This window comes from Enhydra lutris, unplaced genomic scaffold (assembly GCF_002288905.1).
Source record: "Enhydra lutris kenyoni isolate GAN:26980312 unplaced genomic scaffold, ASM228890v2 scaffoldscaffold26, whole genome shotgun sequence".
In the NCBI taxonomy this organism is placed as follows: domain Eukaryota; kingdom Metazoa; phylum Chordata; class Mammalia; order Carnivora; family Mustelidae; genus Enhydra; species Enhydra lutris.
In genome coordinates this window covers 6,129,253-6,154,510 of record NW_019154110.1, presented here as the reverse complement: position 1 = coordinate 6,154,510, position 25,258 = coordinate 6,129,253, and the positions used below count along the sequence as shown (strand labels likewise).

Here is a 25,258-nt window from a genome sequence, read left to right as displayed (position 1 = left end):
GGTGAAATACGAGTAGATATTGGACAATTGTTATGTTCCGTGGTTTTCAGAAACAATCTTTTGAATTCTTGAACTCTGGCCATTAATATCCTAAATATCACACTCTGTAAATAAATGTTAGGACTTACAATTTTACAGATAGATGTGTTTTTACCACCTTCTTTGGAATGAAGAATTTGAAGTCAAGAATTAAACTAAAAAAATGAAATGAAAAATTAGCAGAAATTACACCAAGCAATTGCTCAGTTTAAAATTATTTTTCTCCCTTAAATCCAGGGTAATAATAACACGGAAAAAGATGGGAAAGAAATTAAGAAAATGCCAAATAAAGGTCTGGGGATACCATATGCAGTGGCCAAAAACATTAAAATTGTTTCAGGGATTTTAAGTAGTCTCGAAAGAGAGGCCTTAAGTGTCTTCTAAGAGGGAGACATTTGAAACCTGGTGAACGTATCAGGAGCGTTACTGACTCAGGGCTCAGCCTTCCTGTAGAGAAACGGTGCTGATACCCTGTCCGTGCGCACACAGCTGTCAGCACTCCGCGCTGATCACCCAGCTGCCCAGGGGGAAGGTCTACAGTGAAGAAGCTAAGTGACCGAGTAACTGACGGGCTTGGACACAGCCCCAAATAAAGCAGAAGAGGTGAATTAAAACAACAATAACCCTCAACTGAACAGGTTTTTTGCTCTAAAAAATTCATCCTCCAACACACAGTAAAATAAGCTGATCAAAGGCGGGGGGGATTTTTTTTTTCCTGGTAAAAAACATTTAAAATAGACCACATGGCTGTTTTGTTCAAAAAATTATAACACAAGCCTCACATTTTTTTGAGGTAAAAAATATGTTATAAAAGTTTTGCTGTAACTATTACCTGTGTCTTCCAAACAAATGTCTCTTTGATCCATCAGAATACTCTGTAGTACAAAGTACAACATAACAAGCCCCATGAGAGAGGTCAAAATGACTCTTTCTGTGTACACTTCACCCTCTTACCCTGACATCCACCTGAGGGCAGGTATTATGAGCTACTAGCTACCCCCTTTCCATAGGTCTCAGAAGAGTTCCTTGCATGTAGTGAACAATGAATCTCTGTAGGATAAAGTATCTGGGATTCTGGTTATTTTCTACTGAGCACTGGAATAGTAATCTTGCACTTAAAATCAAAGAACTTGCATACATGTAGACTTTGTTAGAAGGAAGTAAAAACTTGAGCTCAAAACCCAATACTGAGACCCACAGGCAAAAACTGTCAAGTCTTTGGTGACCAGGGTCTTTCCCGTCTTTAAGTGGCCCAGATTATCTAGTGTATGTCTACAAAATGGATCCTCAAATGTTTACTGAATTAAATTACAGTGTGAAAAACATTGGGAGACACTGGCAGAGTATAAATTAAAACTTAATACATTGGAAGCGGATCTATTTAATTTCCTAATGGGTACTTAGTCCATATAATTCCATCTGGATTTCTATTTCTAGTATACTTGGTCTTCAACATGTAAAGAGGATGGAGGGAGACTGTACTTGAGAAGGTTATAAAGCATTCAAAACTATGGTTTTAAAAAGGCTTCTTTGCTCATTACCTAAGAAGACCACTCATGGCTTGGCCTTAAGCAAGACAGAGCCCCATACACACAGCATTTTTAAGTGAATAACTTGGTTTTTTTTTTAGCTCTAAATCTGGTTCTTCCATTATGTCCAGCTCAGCCACACTGGACCTAACAGGGGACCACAAAATCAGTTTGGCATATCTTGTATGTCAGAGAGTAAATTTTATGGACTCTCTTCAGGGCTCTCTTAGTGACATTTGGGAAAATGTGAAGAGGCAGAGTTTTATGTTCATTTGGCTAAAAAGTTAATATAAATTTACATGCACTGAACTCCACTGACAGCTCCACTGATGCCAAGTTCAATTTCAACTAGGGAGGGAGTCAGAAGACAGTCATTTACACATTTTAAAATATAGATTTAGTGGGGGGCCTGGGTGGCTCAGTGGGTTAAGCATCTGCCTTTGGCTCAGGTCATGATCTCAGGGACCTGGGATCGAGCCCCACATTGGGCTCCCTGCTCAGCGGGGCGTCTGCTTCTCTCTCTCTCTCCCTCTGTCCCTCCCCCTGCTCATGCGCTCTCTCTTTCTCAAATACATGAAACTTAAAAAAAATATAGATTTAGAAAATAATCCTCTGTGTGCTAAGGGGATAGACAAGTGAGCTATGATAGTTTATCAGGAAGAATGGATTTTCAGAGACAGTTGCTTTATGTAGTGACCAACACTTTCTCAGAAGCTGGTGGCTGATGAATTACCGCCCCCCCCCCATAAGTTAATACATTATTTAAGTAAGGTTTAATGCCTGGGAGTGGGAGGGAGTTCATGAATCTTATCTAGCTGATTTGACAGTGACAAAAAGAAAACACAGCTTAGTGGCTGATCCTGCTAAGTACCAAAGATCTAGAAAGCAGAGGCTTGCACTGACAAGGAAAGTCCACAGCAGAGTGGAGCTCTATACAGATCAGTGACTTTCGCCTTTTGACATGGGGCAACAGAACTTTCAGCTGCGTAAAGCTCAGGAGACCGGGCGCAGATTAGTGTTGGGTAATTTGATGACAAGCCACATCTGTGGCTCCACTTCAGGGAGTGACAGTTTTTTGTTTTGTTTTGTTTTGTTTTTTTAAGATTTAATTTATTTATTGAGAGAGAGAGAATGTGTGAGTGAGAAAGAAAGCACAAGCCGGGGGGGTGGGTTGGGGTTTGGGGGGCACAGAAAGAGGGAGAAGCAGATTCCCCATTGAGGAGGGAGCTGGACACGGGGCTCGATCCCAGGACCCCAGGATCAAGACCTGAGCCAGAGGCAGCTGCTTAGTGGACTGAGCCGCCCAGGAGCTCCTGGAATTTCTTTAAATATTTCTGCTTATGAGGCGCTTGGGTGGCTCAGTCGGTTGGGCATCTTACTCCTGGTTTTGGCTTGGGTCACAGTCTCGAGGTCATAGGATGGAGGTCCTGTATCAGGTTCCGCACTCAGCTCGGGGCCTGCTTTCTCCCTCCCTCTCCTTCTAACTCTCCCCCCACTTGCAGGCTTTCTAAATAAATAAAATCTTTAAAAATAAATAAGCAAGTAAGTAAACAAATAAATAAATACTTCTGCTTGGGACTCGGCTGATGGGAGTGGAGACAGGAACCTATTTTGATTTTTATACAGCCAAACAGCAAAGTTGAAATGCTAGGCTGAGTTGAGAATCTGAGTTAGATTCATTACTTCCTTCAGCCCTTTGATATCAGCAAACTCAGCTCCGAAAAGAAATGAGGAGACAGGAATATAAGATTCCATGTAGCTAAAGATACAAAACAGTATACCTAATTACAAATGAAATAGTAACTCTTGAAGAGGTATTCTATAAGAGCAAATGGCAAAAGCACAGTAATTAGAAACATAGATAAATCAGGATCATTTCATGGAGACAAGCCCACAATTTGGAGATACAAATGGGTTTGTTTCATAGGAGAGTACAACCACTACTGGAAAGATAAACCCTTTTCCCAAAAACATGTAGTAAAATAATCTGGCAAACTGAGGACACAGAATTTGCAATTCAGAGCCAGGAAATGCTGAGTACCATGATTCCACTTAATTAATTCTACTGCTTTTAAAGCTTGTTTCGTCAAAGGCTCCCAGGCTGTGGTCGTCTATTCAAGCAGCCATCTAAAGAACTAAAAGTAACACTATTGGTTTAAAACTGTAACCAAAACCACATATACTATTTTCTGATTTTTAGAAACAATTCTAAAAAAAGAGGTTGCAAGATAGGACTTATTTTTTAAACAACCAACACAGGATAGAAGCAATTGATCAGCTAGCAGGAGGACCTGTACTGCTTCCAATCTGGTTATTCTAGGGTCTCCACTAGTGGGTAAAGATGGGCAGAAACCTCTCTAACAACTAGTCTGGGTGTTAAAAAAAAAAAAAAAAGTTAATATAAAAACAAATAACCACTTTCGACAGGTTTAACACCACTTTGGTAGCCCAAGTGGCAAAAGTTTGATCAAAGTAAACAAAAATTTAAAAACAGTAGGGCAACTACAGACAGAGTATGAATTTTCCAGTTGTCATTAACATTATAAAGAATAAGTAATGCAGAAAACAGAGCTCTATGGAAAAAAAGGAGTGGTGGACTAGGGTAAGGCAGATGGAAGTAATGAGAGCAATACATAAACAAATAAATGAAAGAAACAGGGACACAAAGGGAGGGAAGAAAGCTGATCATAGATATAGAAAGTGATGAATGTGGTAGAAAGAGCATGGGCCTGGGTTCTGGATAAAGACTGTGTGATAAAGCAATTACCTGAGCTCTTCTAAATCCCGGTTTCCCCATCATACACAACATGGTGAGCCTAGAACTAAACAGTCTCTACAGTGTTCCTTAGCTCCAAAATGCCAAGATTTGGAGGTGGGGGCGGGGGGTGCAGTGGTGGGGGAAAGAGTTCAGTGGCTACAATATCTAGAAGTACATTTTACATTTTTCCCTGGCTTTAATGGTTGAAATGCTGATAATGGGGCAGGACCACAGGCATATCCTCGGGCAGTGCTTCTTACACTCTAGTGTGTGTAAGAATCATCTGGAGTGTTTATTAATACAGACTGCTGGCTGGGGCCTGACTCTTGGGAGTTTCTTATGCAGGAAGTCTGGGGTAGGCTCTAGTATCTGCATTCTAGCGAGCTCCCAAATGATGCTGATGCTGGTCTGGGATCACAGTTGGAGAAACACTGTCCTAGGGAATAAGTGACAGAGGGCAAATGAACATGGTGATATGCAGAAGAAATGTTGGCCAGATTTCTCTTATTACTTGGAGGAAAAAAGAATCAGTCAATCAATCAATCAATATATGCTGGACCAAACAATTTGTTTCCTCTGCTGGCCAAAGCTTTGTAGCTGACCAAAACTGAATAGATGAATATAGTTATTTTAATACCATGGTTTGTAATATGAGTTGGATATTATATTTGCCAAGTTCTTCAGGCCTTCAAAACTACTCATGCAAGATTGGGATTATAAATCGGGGTCTCTATTTATGTGTCTTGAACATCATTGTAGGCTATCACTAGGATTTTAAAAAGAAAATCCATGCTAACACCCAAAAAAAGAACGATGTACAGTAAATATACATCGGTGCTTCAAAAGTAAAATTTTTAGATAATGGAACTTTAAACACAAAACCTTTTTAAAATTTTCACCATTTTAGAAGAGTATCATTCTGAATGGAAAACATGACCACATGGAAGCTTTCCCTCACTACCCATTGTCATCATCACACACAATGGCGTCAGTTCTGCACTGAATAACACCTCTAGGGTCGACCAGAGTTGTAGGAAACCATTTACCCTGACACCGAATGAGCCCGGAAGTCTACAGGTTTGCCATTTCTGCCGTCTTGTGTATCTGAGCCCTGCACTGGCTGTTAGATAGTATTTCTCAGTGCCTCCACCTTTTAGCTGCACGCTGCACTGGCACACTTCACTCGTGTGGAGCTAAGAGCGACTCTGTGGCAAGGAATAGGCTTATGTGCTTTAAGATGTCATTTTCTTGAGGTGACGTTTCTCTGGTTGTTGATTTTCCTAGATTTTCAGGTTGGTCTCTGGATGGTTGTGTTGTTGCTGGCACAGGGACATGGGGTACTACCATACTTTGTGGATTTCTTGGATACAGTATGCTGTATCAGAGACATAGAAGCCCTCGGGGCAAGGCTAGTCTATCTAATAAGGGAATTCTCATTCTCTTCACTTACAGGGTGAGGTAGCTTAGAAGTTGCTCTTTCTGCCCAAACTCTAAAAATTTATCAACCTTAGACACTACGTGAACACTCTAAACATTTCACTATCTTATGAATAACTGTTTGAAAGTAGAAAGCTTTATAGAATAACAAAATTCAAATCAGCTATAAGGTAAAGAAGAAATGTAAGATGAACCTCATGATAAAAAGGAGCAAAATCTACTATAACCTGATAACAAGGGAATTCCTGATGTTGGTATATTAATATTATTGCTCAAATTTATATAAAGATCACATTTACTAACCTGGGGAATGCTGGGAAGTTGCAAGTGAGGTCATGGAATTAGAAAGGTTAAGGTTAGCAGTAATACTAAGCTGGCTCTGCACTGCAGGAGGATAAGGAGAAGTGGGTGTCAGGAGGGACTCCTCACTGGTTTCTTCATCAATTCCAGGCAAATACGTGTCAATCAAGGCATCAAGAAACTTAACAATAAGCTCAGCATAGTCTGGGATTTGTGTTTGCTGTAATGGAAAATAGGAAATTATTTTAGCTCCATTCTTTTTTTTCTGTAAATCCCCTTTGAAGCCAAAAAAGATTAACTCAATTTTCGTTCTGGGCTTAATGTACTATTTTTCTTCTTGTGTACTAGAGAGCACTAAAAAAAAGGGGTGGCGTAGGATTGCCAGACTACCATGGGACTTCCGACTGGGAACTCTTCAGCTTACACCTACATCTTCCAGATGACCCTGCGACTGCTGACAGCCATGCAGAGGCAAAGACTGAATTAATCCTGACACAATAAAACCATCAGCAACGATGTGTAGTCAATTTTCCAAAACAAGAAAATGAGCAGAGGATCATCATGCCAGCTGCCGTTTAGATACTCAACTAACTGAACACTGCGGAGTGCAGAGGGTTACTGGCAATCGAACTACAAACCTTCCTGCAAGATATACTTAATTTCTAGAAATTCAGGCCCATTTTTTAAATGATAGCCTTTGCATATCAAGAGATATTCAGTACTAACTGAACAAAATAAAAAACTAAATACCTGATTCTTAAAACTAGAGTAAGATTTAGATAATTCACCTTGATTTAGCACCCCTGCATCTAGAACACTGCCCTAGGAACTGGGGTGGTGGGAAACAGAAGTCCTGCCTTCAAGGAATCTCAATCCATCTGGAGGGACCATACACAGAGACAATAATTAAAAACACATTTATGTAGCACCATATCAACTAATGCTAATCAAAGAAAAAAATGAACAAGAACAAGTAGGAATATATTCCAGATAAAAATGAATCTAATCCAATAGGCTGGAAGGAAAAATATTTTCATGAGGATATTTTTTTTTCATTATGTAATTTAAAAAAACTGAGATTTCACTGACACATAACACTGTATTAGTTTTGGGTCGTGAGGTTGATTTTAACCATAGGTTGTGCTCCTTCCTAATTATAAGATACTTAAGTGTATGCATTGCAATCATCAAACACACAAACGACTGAGAGCAGAAAACTTTACAGAGGTTTATCACACCCTTCTGAAAAGTCAAGCATAAACTGGACTGAGTTACTTTTTTTTGTAAAAACTGATATATAAATGTATTAAAGGTGCTGCCTCTTAGAAAGAATCTTGTGGTGGAAAACATTTTATAAAAATAACGTGTTTATCGTGAATCATCATTCTGGTTTTCAGCATACTGTGTGCTCTTAAAGCAGGCACACTAATAGAATAAAAACTTTCATTTTGTCAATTGAGAAAAACAGATTTTTCTTACCTTTGAAAAGGGTCCCGCAAACCGCCACAAGCCATTAAAACCAAAACCTGCAACAAACCAAATGTTATTCTTATAAAAAGCATGACAGTTTTTTAATCTTAATAGAAATTAAATAAGTTATATGGCTGATGACATTTAAAACCTAAACACACATTGAAAACATTTTTTCAGAATGAATATCAGAGTAGACTAAGACTCACTTAAAACACACTCAGTATAAAATTGTATTTTAATCTTAAGAAGTTGTAAACCAGTTACTTATTGAACGTTCATCTAATGGAAAGAGTAGAAAATAGCATATGGAGAGAGAAGTATGAACAAGCCTATCCCTTACAAAGAATTCTTTAGTTGGTGCGTTCTGTTAACAGTGCACACACTAGCAAGTTCATCAACCACCCTCCTCCCAAGACACTGATTTACTTTGTAGGTAAGATGTTTGGTACTGTGGTGGGGATTCTTCATGGTACACCACACTCTGCACGATTCCATGAATTGGATTTAACAAATTTGGATCTTGGCACAATGACAACAGGGTGTTGATCTTAGAGTCCAACAAATTGTGCCTAAACAAAAGCAAACAGACAAAAAGTAAACAAGAACTTTTTAAAGGGAAATTAAATGGAAAATATATACTGGAAAACATATTTGAATAATCTGAGGCTAATATGATCTCAGCTCTTGAGAGAATAAAATTCATCTTCCATATAGAAGGTTTTTTGTTTTCACTCAGCTGTGGATAAATACAAAAGCTCTACTAAAAAAGAAACCAAAACAGGTACATAGAGCGTCTAATGGTTTGCTCCTAAGTGAGGAAATGAACAATGAATAATGCTCATCACCATGAAGCACCTAAGAGGGACGCCTGGGTGGCTCAGTTGGTTAAGCACCTGCTTTCTGCTCAGGTCCTGATCCCAGGGTCCTGGGATTAAGCCCTACAAGGAGCCTCCTGCTCAGCAGGGAGCCAGCTTCTCCCTCTGCCCCTCCCCATGCTCGTGCTCCCTCTCCCTCTCTCAAATAAATAAATAAAATCTAAAAAAAAAAAAAAAGAAAATCAACAAGAAAAAAAAAATGTTTTCCCTAACAGGCCAAAACTAGCCTTAGGCCCCCACTAAACCCACTGTCTCTAAACTAAAATCTCTATCATGCTGTCTCACAATTCCCCTCTCCACAGCCAGTGAACATTACTGGATGATACTTTTCCTAAGCTTTGGTAAAACATACGACTTCAAGACAGATACGGAAGTTAGACAAAAACAGAAAATACTTACACGACAGGAAAAACCTTGGGGAAAACAACACTGGCTTCTGCTAAGTATTCATAAAGAATTCGCTGATCAAACTCATCTGTGGTGTATTTTACCAGCGTGGCCTGCCAAAGGGCAAAAACGTCAACAAAACGCACTTTATTTTGTGGCTGTGTTGTTACATGTTCTGGTGAGAAGGACAAGACAATCTTCCTTTCAGGTTTTTAACATTTAAGGGCCTCCTAAGAGTAGACTGGAATAAACACTTGAGGGCAAACCCCCTCCCCAGCACCATAAGCAAAAGGCAAAAACTTTACCAGAACAGTAAGAAGAAGTGCTTGGATCTTCGGATCAGTAAGTACTTCTTCATCCAAGAGAACATTTGATTCAGACACTGAAACTTTGCGTAAATGCGGGTGTTGTTGTGATGAGGAAATCCTCTGAGTTTCTGCAGGATGATATGAAGACGATCAGCTGTATTAACTGAACATATATACTAGATACCACTTCACCTAACATATTTTAATGATACTTCTAAAATTCAATAGCTTTTTAGTAGGCACTTAAAACAGCAACATAAACATCATACAGAATTAATAGTCACCTTTGCAAAAGTTCTAGCTGGCTGTTTACAATGCTGTATATATCATATATATGATTACTTTTTATACAGGTTTCAGGATAACTTTCATTTTAAGGACTGTATAGCTTATCTCTGAAAAAGCGCAAATGCGTCTACATTTCATCCTAAAGATTCTAAGAAATGGCTGGAAAGCAAATGTGGCTCTCCCACCTTATTTTCAATGATCTAGATCAATTATTAACTCTGTTTCTCACCCATTTCATAATCAGTTTCTGCTACTCTCCTCATTTTGGGGGGTGTTGTGATCCCTGATTCCATTTCTTGCCTTTTAGGAGCCTTTGTGTCTGATATCAAGTGATCAAAACTTTTCCTTGTTCCTATAAACAAAAGTTACAGAATATGGCAGTTCATTAACCACAGTGTCTGTGAATAGGATTATACTAAAAAGAAAATGTTTGGACATCAAGTGTTTAAGTTTTCACTTAAGGACCCAAAGAAAGCTCAAATATATCCCTGGGGCAGAGTTTCTCTCCTTGGTTCTCCATCTTGTCACAAAATTTGGCCCCATGGCTTTGCATCTCAGGACAGGATGTGCCTTACTGGTCCAAATTAGACTGGGATCACATTCACTACACGGTAGGTAGACCAGGCCGCGCCAGCAAGTACAATAACTAAGGATAAATACAGGGGTGTGCACTGGTCAGGAGCGAATATCAACTACATCTGAACAGCTTTTTCTCAGTTTAAGAAATTCTGCTCAGGGCAAGAATTAGTCATTAACAATATGAAAACTTGCCAAATGCAGGCAAGGTCAAAGTTTGATTTTAATTCATCAATCTCTGAAAACAATGTCTGCATGCCTCGAAGTACTAAATAATAGATCTACTGGGAGATGCTTCAAAAATGGCAAGCAGTACGGTAGCACCTCCGCTTGGCTGTGAGTCTCTCTAGCATGTATCACTCTACGTGAAATCCCTCTCTCTAGTTAAAGTACCAAAAATAGATTCTTGGGACTTGCACTCAATCTCCTCTGCTCCACTTCACACATCATCTCAAACCTGATTCCTCTTCTCCATTCTTCCACTGCTCCCGCCTTAGTGGAGGTCCACTCCATCTCTGGTTTGGATGTTCTATTTATCTCTTACACGGTCCCCTTGCCAAACATCTTTTCCTATTTCTCCATGCTGGAGCCAGAAAAACTTGCCTTCAAACAAAATTTGGTAATGTTCCTTCCCTAAAGATCCCTGCTGGATACGCAGCTAAGTTTCTGAACGTTGCATACAAAGTCTCCTGCAGTCTACTTCCAATCCTTTGCTAGCCTGGTTTCCTATAGGTGCTTTTCTTGACTTTTCTTCACTCATGCTCGCCTTCCTTATCCTGTGTCTGTCAGGCAAGCATGTATTGAATTTTCAAGACCCAGTTCCAATGTTACCGCCTCTCTGCAGCTTTTCCTCATTTCCCCAGATGCTCAGTTTTCCCTCAGAAGACATGCTCCTTTAATGGCACCTATGGATGCTGTTGTAATCAGCTGATTAGAAGTCTTGGCCAGCGAACATGAGCTCTTCAGGGCAGAGACCATGATTTACTCATCCAGCACATGCGCTGAACAAACTCAACAGAACATTTTCTCTGAAGTTAGTTTTTCATTTACAACTTCCTTAGCATGAAAATCCAGAACTACAAAACACAAAGTAACCAGGAAACTCCCAGAAGACTATTTTGTGACAAAGCATAAACAGAAACTAAAGGTAATGACCCTACGTGGCTAGTAACAGTCATCAACGTTCATGGTTTCCGTTTCTTTCATGGCTTACTGGCAGGTTATTTATTTCACACTTCATTGCTCACTGCTTTCCTTGTGAATAGAAACATTTTCACAGTACTAAATATACGTAAAAATATGCTTGTATGGATAGCTGAAACCCACTGAGCCATTCACAGTGTTGGTCCCTGATATATGGATCCTGATCCCGAAGTATTTCTCTAACAAGGAGAACTTTAGCCCAAGTTGCATAAGAGCACCTTTGCCTTTCCTTTGTGGTGAGGTGGGATCAGTGAACACTCTCATGATTTACTTCCAATTTTCGTGAAGGGAAAGGGTCTCTCAGAACTTTAGGTATCCTTATTGACAAATGCTGATATATCTGAGCAATCTTAACTTTCAAAAATCATATCTTCTTATAGAAATAGAAAAACACACTAATCAAAAAAATTTGTACTGTCTTTTAAAAGAAAAGATGGCAGAAAGTATTACTGCAGCTTCATAGCCTACTGACGTAGTCTGCTCTTAGACAGTACTTTCCAGAAACCATATCGTTAAAACCCTGCACCTGCGCGCAGCAAAAGGCCTCCTTTCCTGTGAGAGGCTAACGTCTCCCCTATTCTCATTTCCCCACTGTCTGGCCAAGGCAGAACAAAATAAGGACAGCCACAGTATTTAGTCTAAGAATCAGAAAAAAACTCTTTCAAGATCCCATTCTTATTCCTCTGTCTTAACTGATATGGCTTAATTGACCTATCAAACTCTTATAGTTGGCGTCAAAAGCTTTGCTACATCGAAATGGGAAATTTTGATAATTCTGAAGAGCTTCAAATAATTTTCCAAGAGTAAAAGTATCAGACCATTAAAAAGAGTAAGTATAAAAAGATTCTGTATCATTTAGGTAAACTAACCTAGCAACTTCTTTGTATTGGCCTGAGAAGGCTGCCCCATGTCCAAACTCATGGATTTCCTGGCTCGGGGACTGGTCTGGCCCACGGTTGGATAGCTGGCTGCAAGGTACCCTTCAGAACCTTTGGGAGATGACCACGGCTGGTTCTCCTTTAGTGCCCTGAGAGATTTAAACAATTGAGAAGAATTAAGTGACAGGTGACAAAGACAACCACTGTTTGCCCCTCTTAGTTGGCTGTCCTATTTCCCAGTGACAGCAATCACTTAATTTAAAACTGCACTCTAAAGGGCTTTAGGGTACAAACTCTTAGTGTATGTTTAAGAAATATCTTCCTTCCTTCTTTCTTTCATTTATTCAGAAAATTTTCTTAAAAATTAGCACTGTTTTTTCTTTTAGCGCTTTTGTCCTTAACACCTACTTTCTTGCCATTATGTCTGATATGCAGTAGCCGCTCACCAATGCACAGCAGAATTGTACTGTGTTGATTTTTTAATTGAGGAAATCAAGTCTAAACAGGCAACTATAGTTTTGGTTTAAAAAAACAAGAAAAACAACTATACTTTGACAAGGGAACACAACAAAACTCATTTTTTCCTTTTCATAACAAGAAGGGCATATCTCAAAGAAATATAATCAAAGGGATGACCAAAGAATAAGACTATCGAAAACTAAGTATACCTGGAAAAGGTATTTTGCATACTTTGTAAAAATCTCAGTGGGAAACTGTAGAGGGCTTTTTAATCAAAAAGTGGGATGGTGATAAATTGAATGATATAAGCTTTTCAGATCCAAGATTATTTCCCTATGTTTAACACTATACCTCAAACTTAGATACTTTTGTTTAATTGAAAATAGTGCCATTTTCCTGTAATTTCTCCATGTTGTCATGAAAAAATATGCTAACCAAGACCATATACAGCGGTGGACATAATGTGACTATCTTATCATCTGAAACTATACTCTGGAAAACTCTTAAATAACTTCAGTGTGGTAAGAGTACATGCTACAAATGTGGTGGCATGTGCATCTTTGCATGAAACTGTACAGCTCAGCCTCCCATCATTAAGTATGTGATGCTGCCCATATTCCATGGTAGTTTTCCCTAGGCCCCTTTTTACAACCCAGTGATTTCAAGATCATCTCTTTTCATTACTCAACTGGTTTGTGCTTAAAAGAGGCAAACTAATGTTAACAGGACAATTAGCTTAGAGGAACTGACTACTAATCCACATAGAACACTATACATTTATAAAAAGGGTTTTATTTATATACTCTTCCTAGATTATCTTTTCTCCTATATATTACCTTCTGGATTACTCTTGCTGCTTGCCTCTGCTAGCATGGAAAACTGAAACCTGATTATAAGTACATAATCACGGGAGAAGAAGGCCACTGACCTATAGCTAGGGTCGCCATGGTGGATGGGATATATATCCATAGGAACATTTTCCATTGAAATATCAGTAAGAAGAAGAGACTTTCTATGTTTTAGGCTACAGCGACTTCGAACCTCCTCAGATACTGTGAGTAAGGCTAAAAGGAAAAAGAAGGAAGTTTAGGAAATTTAACAAAAATTCCAAGTGTGACTTAAAACAGGATACATTGCTTACAACCTCTTTAAGAGAATAATACCTATTAGACATGCAGATAAAGAGCCCTAGAGAGTGTGAAGGGTAAGACCACTTAGGACAGACTTTCTTACCTTAAAGGGTTCATGGTCTGTTCTGGAAGACTTTGTAAACATGAAATATATGGAGATTTTAAAAGAATCTTGTATTTCTCAAGTGCTATGATGTAAATTTGACCTCAACAAACACAGAATGTAGTCAGGACAAGTACTATAAGGTCCATTTTTCAGAAAAAGAATAATACTCTGAGATGTTAAATGATCTGCCCAAGGTAAAAAAAAATTGCAACAAACTGTAGTCTGCTAAACTGGGAATCAACACTTTCCTCTGAACAACTACATTCAAGACCTGTATCATACATAGATGCTAAGCGTTACTGAGTGAGGAAACACAGACTGGGTAAGAGAAAATGGGAAGGTTTAATGGGATAGTGAGGATGGGTAGACTTTCCAGGTAAAGCAAATGGCATCAGGAATACATACGAAAGAGGCAGAAAGGCAAGTAGATGGGCTTAAACTAGCTCTTCCGTCTGGAGGGGTAATAAAAAGTGGGGCTTATGAAATTTAGGGAAAGACAGCAGAATTAGGAGAGCTGCTGAAGAGCCCAGGATGCCAGGCTGAAGCTTTTAGATTTTATAAAAACAGGGAACCACGCACTGCCAAAGGGACCAAAGATGACAAAGGAACATATTCAGACTCTAATGCAAATTCTTTTATGAGGTAAAATCTTTTTGGCAAAACTTTCAAAATCATAACCACCACCACAGGACCGGTTTTTGAGCTCTTTGCCCTGCCAAGCAGCTAGCTGAAGGACCAACCGGTGTCTGTGTCATCTGGGCAGTCCTTAGATAGAGATGTGGTAAGATTGATTTTGTCTATTTTGAGTCTTTACCTGCTAAGTAAGCCACGCTCTGTGTGTTCACCTCAAACTTGTCACAGTTTCTATGTTTGTTAACCAGAGTTAGTAGTGTATGCAAAATTCTGACTGTTCTCGCCACAATGGCAGGTGAAGGATGTCTGTACCCTACAAAAAATAAAACAAGACATTAATCCATTCTTTCCACAACTACTTCTTGAGCTCTTACTGACTAGCAACCCTGCAAGGATAGGAAATATAAGGGATAACTCTTGCCTTCTGAGAACAGCTGTTTGGGAAGGTGAAACATACGTACGTGAATAGTTAATTACATGGAAGATTAAGTACCAAACGTGTAGAAGAGAATACTATTCTCTGAAAGGGAGGAAAATAAGGAAGGATGGATGCTGTTTCAGACATTTCATTCACTAAAGCAGTGCAGGGATTAAAAAAAAAAAACTAGATATTGAGCTCACCTTAAGATATCTTTTGAAAACAGTATTCTACCTCTTAAAAATTCTTTTTTCTCATTAAAGGAAAAAACCTAATGCTATCGGATGTATATGTTCTCAGAACAAAGAATAGGTTTGGTCAGAGTAAGCTTGGCTTTGGACAGCCTTTAATCATTAGTGCTACTCCATTTTAAAGATTTTTTTTAAATTTATTCATTTGAGAGTGAGAGAGCCAGCTAGAGCACAAGTTGGGGGGGAGGGGCAAAGGGAGACTCCCCGTTGAGCAGGGAGTCTGCTGCAGGGCTCAGACCCAGGACCCCGGAATCGTGGCCTGAACTGAAGGCAGATCAACCAACCAAGCCACCCTGGTGCCCCAGCACTACTCCGTTTTAAAGAAGGGAATTTGTACACTGAAAATATCTGGTACTCTTTGAAATACAGAATCAGCAAGCACTTTATCAGCCTCATGAATCTTTCTTTTTGGTATCCTATAGTAAGTATAGTATCTTTTGAGCAATCCCTATTCACTTTAGAGATTAAAGCTATTAATATTTCTCCAGAAATTTCATAAGATAAAGAAATCAAATGTTTACATTGACAGTAGTAGGTGTACATACACCTGTCAGGTAAAAACTGGGAGAACTTTCATGATCCCTCAAGCCTAAAAATCATATCCATTGATTTACAAAACTGCAGACACAAGCTAGAGCTTAAGTCTCCAACTGTGGCCAAAGCCAGTGCTGCTTAAGACCACTGGTTCATGCCAGCTGCTCATCCCAAGCCTTACTTTACACTGCCTTCGCCTCTGACTTACCACTATGTGCTGTTCCTGTTAGCCATAGTCTCTGGCCATGGCTGTTCCATGTTAGTAAACCAAAGCTAACCCACAGTGGAGTCAACAGTGGGGAGTGAAGCCAGTAGAGGCAGTGAGTGAGCTGGCACTGAGGACTAGGAGACCACTGCTATCAGCAAATCAGAAATTTGGAGGGATGAGGATGGGGTACAAGAAAAGTGAGGTGCTATGATATGTAACAATGTGACTGAGCAATAATACCTTAGAAATAAGTTGAAGAAAATCTGTGATCAAATCTCTAAGATACCATATTCTAACATAAGTTACTCAAGTAACATCATTTATTGATTTGCAGTCTGTCTTATTTTAGATAATCAAAAAGATACGTAGTGTTAACTAATAATACAGCTATTAGAAAGTCCAGTATTTAGGATTATTTCAAGAATCAACTCCTTTGTTGCATTTTAAAGGAAATTGGATAATTTACACAGCAATTAGGCTCTATTAAAATATATACTGAGTAAAACATAGCTCAATAAGACAGCTATATCCACATTTAAAGTAAGATATATGAGTGGCGCCTGTGTGGCTAAGAGGGTTGTGCGTCTGACTCTTGGTTGCAGCTCAGGTCATGAACTCAGGGTTGTGGGATTGAGCCCCGCACTGGGCTCCACGGTCAGTGGGGAGTCTGCTTGAGATTCTCACTTTCTCTCTCTCTCTGCCCCTCCTTGCCCACCCGCTGCCTCCCTCGAGCTCTCTCTCTCTCTGAAATAATCTGGGAAAAAAAAAAAAAAGTAAGACATATGAGCCAAATTATATCAACTAATTTCAAATAACAATTTTAGTTACTTCTGGCTTCCTGATATCATTTCCTAAAAATATTCTGACACAAGGCCTCTACCTTTTAAGAGGTGTCCAACCAGTGCAAAGTTGAAGTTAGAGTTGAAATTGAGTCCAACAAAGTGATCCATTTGCTTGCAGTGCCATTCCAGAGGATTCCGGATTGCCATAAATACTTCCTCTGGACTCTAGTAAAGATAATCAGAATATGGTTGATGGGGTTCACAAAAGAACTTTACTTACTGGTTTATGACTGTGTTCGTAGCTATGATAAGTTAAGTAACCCTTTCAAGTGAACAGAAATTATTTTCAGAGGACTACAGAAAACCATAGACCATTTAAGATACCACAAATAAATGTGAGACAATCAAGAATGTATTAGTAATAAGATGACAGAAGACAAAATAGCTTTGATTTATGATGCAAAATAAAGGACCATTAATTTACATCCTGGTGACTTCTTAAAGATCATAATTATTGTTGTTTTAAGTAAGAACATCCATTGAATTGTAGTGGGCATTTTGTAAATTATGACTATAAATTCAAGAAAACAAAGAGAGTTCGTATTTACTGAGTGCCTGCAGTATACAATAATGTCAGACGTGTTACTGTATTGAAACCTTAAAGCGATCCTGTGCAGTCAATATTAGCTCCATTTTACAGATTCATTCATTCATTCTTTTACTTATTCAGTATTTATCATGTGTTTTTGATGTGCCAGGCATGGTTCTAGGCTCTGCACATACATCAGTGAACTAAACAGACAAAAACTGTTCACCCTGGTGGATTTTACATTCTAGTACGGGAAAACAAGGAAATTGAAACTTAAAAATGCCATGCAACTTGCCTACGATAGTTAAGATTTTAACAGTGTTTCCTAAAGTGTGGCTCCAAGTACATCTGCTTTAAAGTCACTAGAGATGAGTATCTGCTTTCAGGTTGCTGGGTAAAGCCCAGGAATTTGCATTTTTTAAAAAAGCCCAGTGATTCACTCTTGAACAGAGATTTTTAAAAGCAAACAACTGAAGGTGTTCAGAGCCTGAGCTCAGGTTATCTACATTTCTATCTCAAAGAAAGAAAAATATGAGCATTTAAAGTAAATATAGAGAGACGTTTAGAACAGCACTGTTTAGGGGCGTCTGGGTGGCTCAGTGGGCTAAAGCCTCTGCCTTTGGCTCGGGTCATGATCCCAGAGTCCTGGGATCGAGCCCCACATCGGGCTCTCTGCTCAGCGGGGAGCCTGCTTCCTCCTCTCTCTCTCTCTCTCTCTGCCTGCCTCTCTGCCTACTTGTGATCTCTGTCAAATAAATAAACAAAAATCTTTAAAAAAAAAAAAAAAAGAACAGCACTGTTTAAAACAGAAAAGAAGAAAAGATAGAAACAATTCAATTGTTCATCAACGGGCAAATGGTTGAAAAATCGTGGCTCGTGCATGATGTAAAATACTCTGCAGCCATGAGAAAGAATTACATGTTCATGCACATGTGTACGTGTGCGTATATATGCTTAGAAAGATGTCCAGTTTACAGTTAAATAAAAATGCAGTATTTTATATACTATATAAATACTATATAAAGTATGATTACCTATTAACTTGCTATATGTACAATTTTTTCCAGCTTTAATGAGGTATAATAACTGACAAATAAAATTCTAAGATATTTAACGTGTACAACATTATGATTTGATATGCATATATGCTGGGGAACGATCTACCCCATGAAGGTAATGAACACATCCATCACCTCGCATATCTACAGCTACCCCACCGCCGCTTCTGGTGACAACATTAAATCATTAAATACAGAACGTAAAGTTCTACTCTCTCAGCAAATTTCAATTATACACTATAATGTTACCAACTACAGTCACCATGTTATACATCAGACCTTATTCATCTTACATGCTGGAGACTTTTAATAGACTTTATTAATTCTGACTCCTAGTATTCTGGGGGCACTGAAGTAAGTATTAGCTCCTGCTATGGGGCTGTTCTGACAGATACTCCTAGACAAACATTTCATTTACAAATATTTTTATATCCATACAAATAGCCAATATCTAGCTATCTCTCTGACTACCACTGTCCCAAGACAACTCCAGAAAAGAGCAATGGGGATTAGGAAAGAGGGCTCTAGTTCCGAATCAGATGTACAAATATGGACAAGTTATTTAACTTCTTTGTTCCTTTCTATTTTGTAAAATGGAGGCCTGACAGATAAACTTCAAGGTAGCTATTTCAAGTCTACACCACAAATGGCAGACTAATCAGTGTTTAGCCCAGTATCTTCACACTTAAAACCATGCTCCTGTTCTCTGTTTTTTTTTTTTTCTACTCACAGCTTTGATCAAGCTCACTTCAAGTAAATCTGTTATAAAAATATATCTCTCTTCAAGAAAATTTCTCTTTTCTCCTAGACTCATTCTTCTCCAAAGACAAAAAGAATATCACTTCATACTGTTATGTCCCCTTCTCTATACACCAAAATCCAACCTGAGTCGTCAAGGTTGATAAATATTAAGAAGGGTGCAAATGGTATGCTTCAAAGTGCGATTAGGCAAAACAAAAAACTAGTACAATTAGGTACCCAAACATTTCCTTTGGACTCTCCAACCTATTTCCTCATTAAGAACCATTATTCAATAAAAATAAGCGTATTTTTAGATTATTTCTTCATATGTGAAATGGAGGATAGAGAATGCTAACCTTTACCTTTAGGTTGTGAAATCACAAATAATGATTGTGCAGTGCACAGTAGGGCAGAACACAGCATAGGGCTTAGTCTAGTAGCTACTATTACTACTCAGTATTTTTTATCCCTATTCTGTTTACCAGTTTTGGGTGAGTACTGGTTCCCGCTATTTTTACATAGAAAAGTTTAAATAGTTTTTTAATGAGCTGTTAAGGAACTATACTCACAATAAGTTGCATTACAGAAATGCATATTGAAGTTATAGACCTCTTCTGATTTTAAAAGGCCAATAATAAAAGAGAGAGGAATTCTAAATATGCAGACTCTAGGAACACCAACCCAAAGCTTGCTTACCTTGTCGTTGAATATCCGCAGACTGTCTAAGGTGTGCAAGTTTTGTTCCAGAAGTGCGGTGCCTGCTGAATACAAGTTGACCTCATCGAGCTGTAGCACAGCCACAGCGACCCAAAAGAGGGCCTTGTGCAGAGGGGAGTCCTGGCAAAGGTCATGCATTCCAGATTAGTGAGATGAACTACAAACAGTCTCATTCGAAACACATCGCAGTATAAAACAGAGCACATTATCCCCCAAATTAAGCATGTTTTCTCTTTTGGAGAAATTAAATATATGGGTAAGCTCTTCATCTATTCCATGTGTGTAACTAAAAACACTGTTAGCTCGGCTGAGAACCTTAGCTTCTCCTTTGATTTCTCCCTGTTCTTTGATTCCAAACTCCAGTCACCAAGTCTCATTAATTCTTCCAAAGTAGTCTCTTTTGTATTTGCTTATTGCTAATGACACTGTTCTATGCCAACCTTCCTTATTTTAAATGTGCATTCTTTTCGCTTCCAGTCTCCCCCTACTCCAATCTGCTGTGTACACTACTGCCAGAAGGACCCTTCTAAGTCTTCCTTTTGTCACACTACTCATCTGCTTGAAAACATATAGGTACATTTCCAAACTCCCTTCTGAAGAATCTTGAATGTTAGATTAGTTCTATCCAATCTTTACAATCTTCTGTCTCACTATTCTCCTGCAAAGTTTCTCCACACTACTAGAATGGTCTACCCACCATCCTTTCATTGTCCCAGCATCCCTGTACGATCCCCTGCAGTTCGTTTGCTATGCAAGGCTTTTTCCCTTTCTTGACACTAAAGCCCAGCTGTATCTTTAACTTTAGCTTAGATTCTACCCTTTTAACTTTCTTGTCACCCTTACCAATATAGTATCTCTTGCTGTTCTGAACTAAAGTTATGTATTTTGGGGAACCCCTATTTAGCAGCGTGGTATATGTAAAAATTCATAGACTTTAGAGTCAGACAGCCTTGGAAGAGAATCCTGGCTCTGTCTTATTAGGTATGTGACCTTGGTCAAGTCGCTTAGTCCTTCTGAGCCTCATTTTAACTTCTAAGATGAGGATGAAAGAACCATTTTGTGCAATTTAGAATTAGAAGATCTGTAGAACATATAACTCAATACGAGGAACATACAGGTATTTATTTCTCTGTCATCTCCCTCAAATCTGGCCTATCTTTGTATTCAATTCACATAATTACACAACTTCAGAGCTGGAAAATAATACTCTGTCATCATCTAGTCTAGTTTACTCATTTTATCAATGTGGAAATATGATGTCCAGATATATTAAATGACCTGCCCCAGGTCACAAAGCTGAGATGAGCTCAGACCATCCAAAACCAGGGGCTCCATCATTTTATTCCTCTTCAGTACCATCTTTGTTTGCCACCCAGACTCTCTGGATGATCAGGTATACCTCCTCCACCTTTACATTCCTTCACAGTAATGGTCATGAACCAGCATACTATGTATTTTACTTACTTTGTTTTCTCCCTATTCCCTTCCCAACTCCCACACTCACCCCAAGAACATAAGCTCCATGAGGGCAGGGAGTCTTCCTAGTTTTGTTCAGGTTCTACATCTCTAGCACCTAACATGGTACTTGGCACATAGCAGATGCTCAGCGAATACTTACTGGATAAAGGAATTAAGAATATATACCTATTTTTCCTTTACCATTGAGGAGACAAAAACTTACAAGATCTTGAGAACATACTCTCCATACTTACTTTTCTGCTAATGCAAATTCTTCAAACAACTAAATTTAAAGACAAGGAAGTTCTACTTTAACGGTAGCTTTTTCTTTCTAACTTCTTCTTAGTCCAATTTACTTTCTGAATTCTTTGAAACAAAATATAGTAACATTCAATACTGATACCCAAAATGAATGCACTCATTTTCTATATAGTAATTACCTTATTAAGAAGTGGTTGTAACTTGGTTAGTGCTATCACTGTAGCTTCTATCAGAACTTGACTGTTGTAAGTATCAGGTCCTTTTAAGCAACTCTCAAGTGCCTTTTAGGGAAACAGAATTTTTTATTTTACTTTCATTGAAATAAAACATTAACTCCTAAACTGAATCTCACAATCCATTCAGAACAATTCCTCATTTTGTAAGTGCTAAAATCATTTCCAATGCTATGGTATTCTTGGTAAATAGGTCATTTGAGTTTTCATTTTAAAGTATTTCTATATTGGGCGCCTGGGTGGCTCAGTTCTTAAGCACCTGCCTTCGGCTCAGGTCATGATCCCAGAGTCCTGGGATCAAGGCCCACATCGGGCTCCCTGCTCAGTGGGAAGCCTGCTTCTCCCTCTCCCACTCCCCCTGCTTGTGTTCCCCTCTTGCTGTCTCTCTCTCTGTCAAATAAATAAATACAATCTTTAAAAAATTTTCTATATTATATTTTAATACATTGTGCTTATTAATTACATTTTACAGAATTTTACTAAATTATGTAAATTACTTAAACTAAAGGCTAGTTTAACCATATAGTTAAATGCTTTGAAAACTGATAAAATACTGAGAGTACCTTCTTAGCAAAAGAGACAATACATATTTTAAGATATCTTCTTTAGAGGTCTCTTACACTTCAAAAATTACAATAAAGAAAAATTCAATCCACTGTTTAAAGATTTAACAAGCAATATACAAGATATTTTATTAAATTCAAATTTAGATGTCCCTTAAACAAAGGTATGCTTTACAACTTGAGAACCACAAATATTTGGGAGAGAGGGAGGGGGATATACCTTGCTAAGAATACGGATAATCTGCTTTATCTGCCCATGAGATACTCGTTTGCTAATACAGCCAAAGACAACAAGAGCTCTTGGTTGCAGCGATGGGTTATATTGGAATGCAAATCTGCAAGTAAAAAATCCAAAGACTTTATGAAAAACATTTGTGTTTATATATACTAAATAATTAATTAAAATACTGATTATGCAGTAGTATTTATCTTTTTAACAATACACAAACTTTTACAGCTTAAATTTATTTGGGACCTACCTTTGAGCTAGTTCTGTCCACTGGTCCAGCCACTTGCAAGTTGGAATATCTCTCATACATGCCTTAAAAAAAGGATAGTCTTAAATATTTTTATGTACATAAATATTTTTAGAGACATTTAAATAAGGTTCATTATAATGTAGTTAAATAAATGACATATATATTACCAATAAGCACGTTCCATGGGAGTGTTTTTATTTAAGCCTCAAGCATAAAGCAGCAGGATAAACTAATATTTCTTCTTCACAGTACTAGTGGATTTAAAAAAAGATCTCACTTTCCTATCATTTTGCCTAATGTACCTCCATGATCTCCAACAAAGCTTCTGTGACTGTTTCCAGGCTGGTCAAAGCAAAAGTCTCCCTTTCATAGGAACCAGGAGAGAATGACCTGTCCCGGTAACTGGAGCGGAAGGCAATGACGGCAGCTGACTTGACTTTGCTAATGCCAAACAGCAGGTAAAACTTGGGTAATGAGAACTCTGTCAAACTCAGTCTTAGTACTTGCTTGGTCTCTTCTGTAAAAGAAAAAAGGAACAAGGAAAGACTTTAAAGATATTAACTTTTCAATTCTAAAGTGCCCAATTTCACTTTGCTTTTAGAAAATTTGTGTATCATATCAAAACTACATCACCATGCTCCCTACACCAACCCTCTAGTACATTCTGCTCAATGCTCACTGCTTTGGCTCCATTATCTACAAGTTCGTGCCAGTAACGCAACACTGTCAACTGCTGTGGCATCTTTAACTTCTGTGGTACCTACAGGAGCCCACTGGACAAACACACATAGAAAATCTTTGCTGTAGGGGGCACCTGGGTGGCTCGGTCAGTTAAGTGTTCGACTCAGATCATGATCTCAGAGTCATGGGACAGAGCCCCATGTCGGGCTCCACTGGAAGTCGGCTTGAGGACTCTCTCTCCCCCTCTCCCTCTGCCCCCCCACCCCCCGCTCACTCACTCTAATAACTGAATCTTAAAAGAAAATCTCTGCTATACCTTGAAATAGAATGGAATTACGTATTCTTTTTCTTTCAGATAATATTTCATGTCATTATCACGGGCTTCAATAAAACGGCTAGTGTTAAAGGTACCATAATAATGAGTAAGATAATGTATGCCAACCTGGTGATATGGACTGCAAAACACAAAGTACGTTCTGGGCACTTACCACTGAAGTGGAGCTGTGAACAAGTACACAGAGAGTGAATGATATTAATGACCAGTCCATGTGTGGAAGCTCTAAGGGAGAGTGGCCCTGTGGCTACTAAGAAAGTAACAACGTGGAAGAGGTAGGGGAGGTGCGCTGCCACATCGAGGGAATTGTTGAAGGATAGCATCAGCATGTAGCGTGCTAGAATAGCAATATCGTCCCACATAAGATGTTGTTCTAAAGTAGGAGTCGGAGATAAGCATGTCTTGTCAATTATTTTGCACATCCTTCCAATAACCTGTAAAGAAACGGGATTTTAAAAAACACGGGGGCTAAAACAGAGTTTTCTCACACAAAAAATTTCAGTTTAAGTTTAAAATGACTAGCTACAATACAAACAACCCCCTGGCAATAAAAACAGACACAGGATGCCACAGTCCAGAAGGCAAAGGAAAAGTCGATTACCTTGCTTGAAACCAATTTCACATTTCCAGAAGCCAAAGCTACAGCAGTATCTGCCATCACCTCAGCTTTTATTGATCCCAAGCCACCTGTTGCACTGGTTTTGATGAAACTGTCCAGTACAACATCAAGGAGATCTGTAATCTAGTGGCACAGGGGAAAATAACATGTTTTAGCCATTCACTCTGCCAACTTCATTTTTACTTTAAAAATACTTCAAAAGCAGTAGCCCAATCAACATGAAAATTGTCTTCCACCTGAAGCCTCCAAAATACTAACTTTTATTTAGAGACCTGTCAATAAATTTATCATTAAATACCCAAAGGAGGATGAAGTTATTCACTCAATTGCTTCAGAGATTAAGGGACCAATATTCAAAAATTTAAAATCTCCACATATATTATTTTCATCCACTAGCAAAGCACTTCTGTTCTCTCCTAAGACAGTAATGTACAATTACTGTAAGAAAGTATTATTTTAAAATATGGGAAATGACATCAAGTACTGAGATATTTTGTAGCACCATAAAACTGGCTCTATGGTCATTTCAAATTATTTGGAAGAGTCACAGCATTGTTTGAGTAAGGGTATTGCTGCCTTAAGTGACTACTTTGAAGAAATGATGTGCACAATTCTTGTCAGATAAAAAATATTATATTGTATTCTATATTTTAATACTCGTATTCTTGTGCTAGAACTATAAACGAAACGTGTCTGAAATAGTATTGTTAACAAACATCTACTGATATCTGTGGTATGTAAGTACTAGAATATGTTATAAAGCACTATTTAGGGGTGTCAGGGTGGCTCAGTTGGTTAAGCATCCGGCTACTGATTTCAGCTCAGGTCATGAGACTGAGCCCCACACTGGGCTCTGACCTGGACTTGGAGACTGCTTGAGATTCTCTGTCCTTCTCCCTTTGCCACTCCCCCTGCCACTTGCCTCCCCACTCCTCATGCTGAATAAATAAATA

The 25,258-nt window shown here is 38.6% G+C and overlaps 1 protein-coding gene across 2 annotated transcripts in view; it reads right to left on the bottom strand.

The window, feature by feature from the left end:
• LOC111151595 (neurofibromin 1) overlaps nt 1-25,258 on the bottom strand; it is a 270,567-nt gene that overhangs the window by 9,595 nt on the left and 235,714 nt on the right. For both annotated transcript variants that reach the window (XM_022509675.1, XM_022509676.1), the window contains 17 exons: nt 24,288-24,428; nt 23,841-24,120; nt 22,974-23,188; nt 22,672-22,733; nt 22,413-22,527; nt 21,576-21,677; nt 19,657-19,797; nt 16,671-16,797; nt 14,561-14,692; nt 13,439-13,574; nt 12,043-12,200; nt 9,624-9,746; nt 9,104-9,234; nt 8,811-8,911; nt 7,963-8,105; nt 7,543-7,589; nt 6,067-6,283 (listed from right to left, as the gene is read on the bottom strand). In XM_022509675.1, coding sequence (XP_022365383.1) covers nt 6,067-6,283; nt 7,543-7,589; nt 7,963-8,105; nt 8,811-8,911; nt 9,104-9,234; nt 9,624-9,746; nt 12,043-12,200; nt 13,439-13,574; nt 14,561-14,692; nt 16,671-16,797; nt 19,657-19,797; nt 21,576-21,677; nt 22,413-22,527; nt 22,672-22,733; nt 22,974-23,188; nt 23,841-24,120; nt 24,288-24,428 — 2,371 coding nt within the window. The remainder of the gene's footprint in view (nt 1-6,066; nt 6,284-7,542; nt 7,590-7,962; nt 8,106-8,810; nt 8,912-9,103; nt 9,235-9,623; nt 9,747-12,042; nt 12,201-13,438; nt 13,575-14,560; nt 14,693-16,670; nt 16,798-19,656; nt 19,798-21,575; nt 21,678-22,412; nt 22,528-22,671; nt 22,734-22,973; nt 23,189-23,840; nt 24,121-24,287; nt 24,429-25,258) is intronic.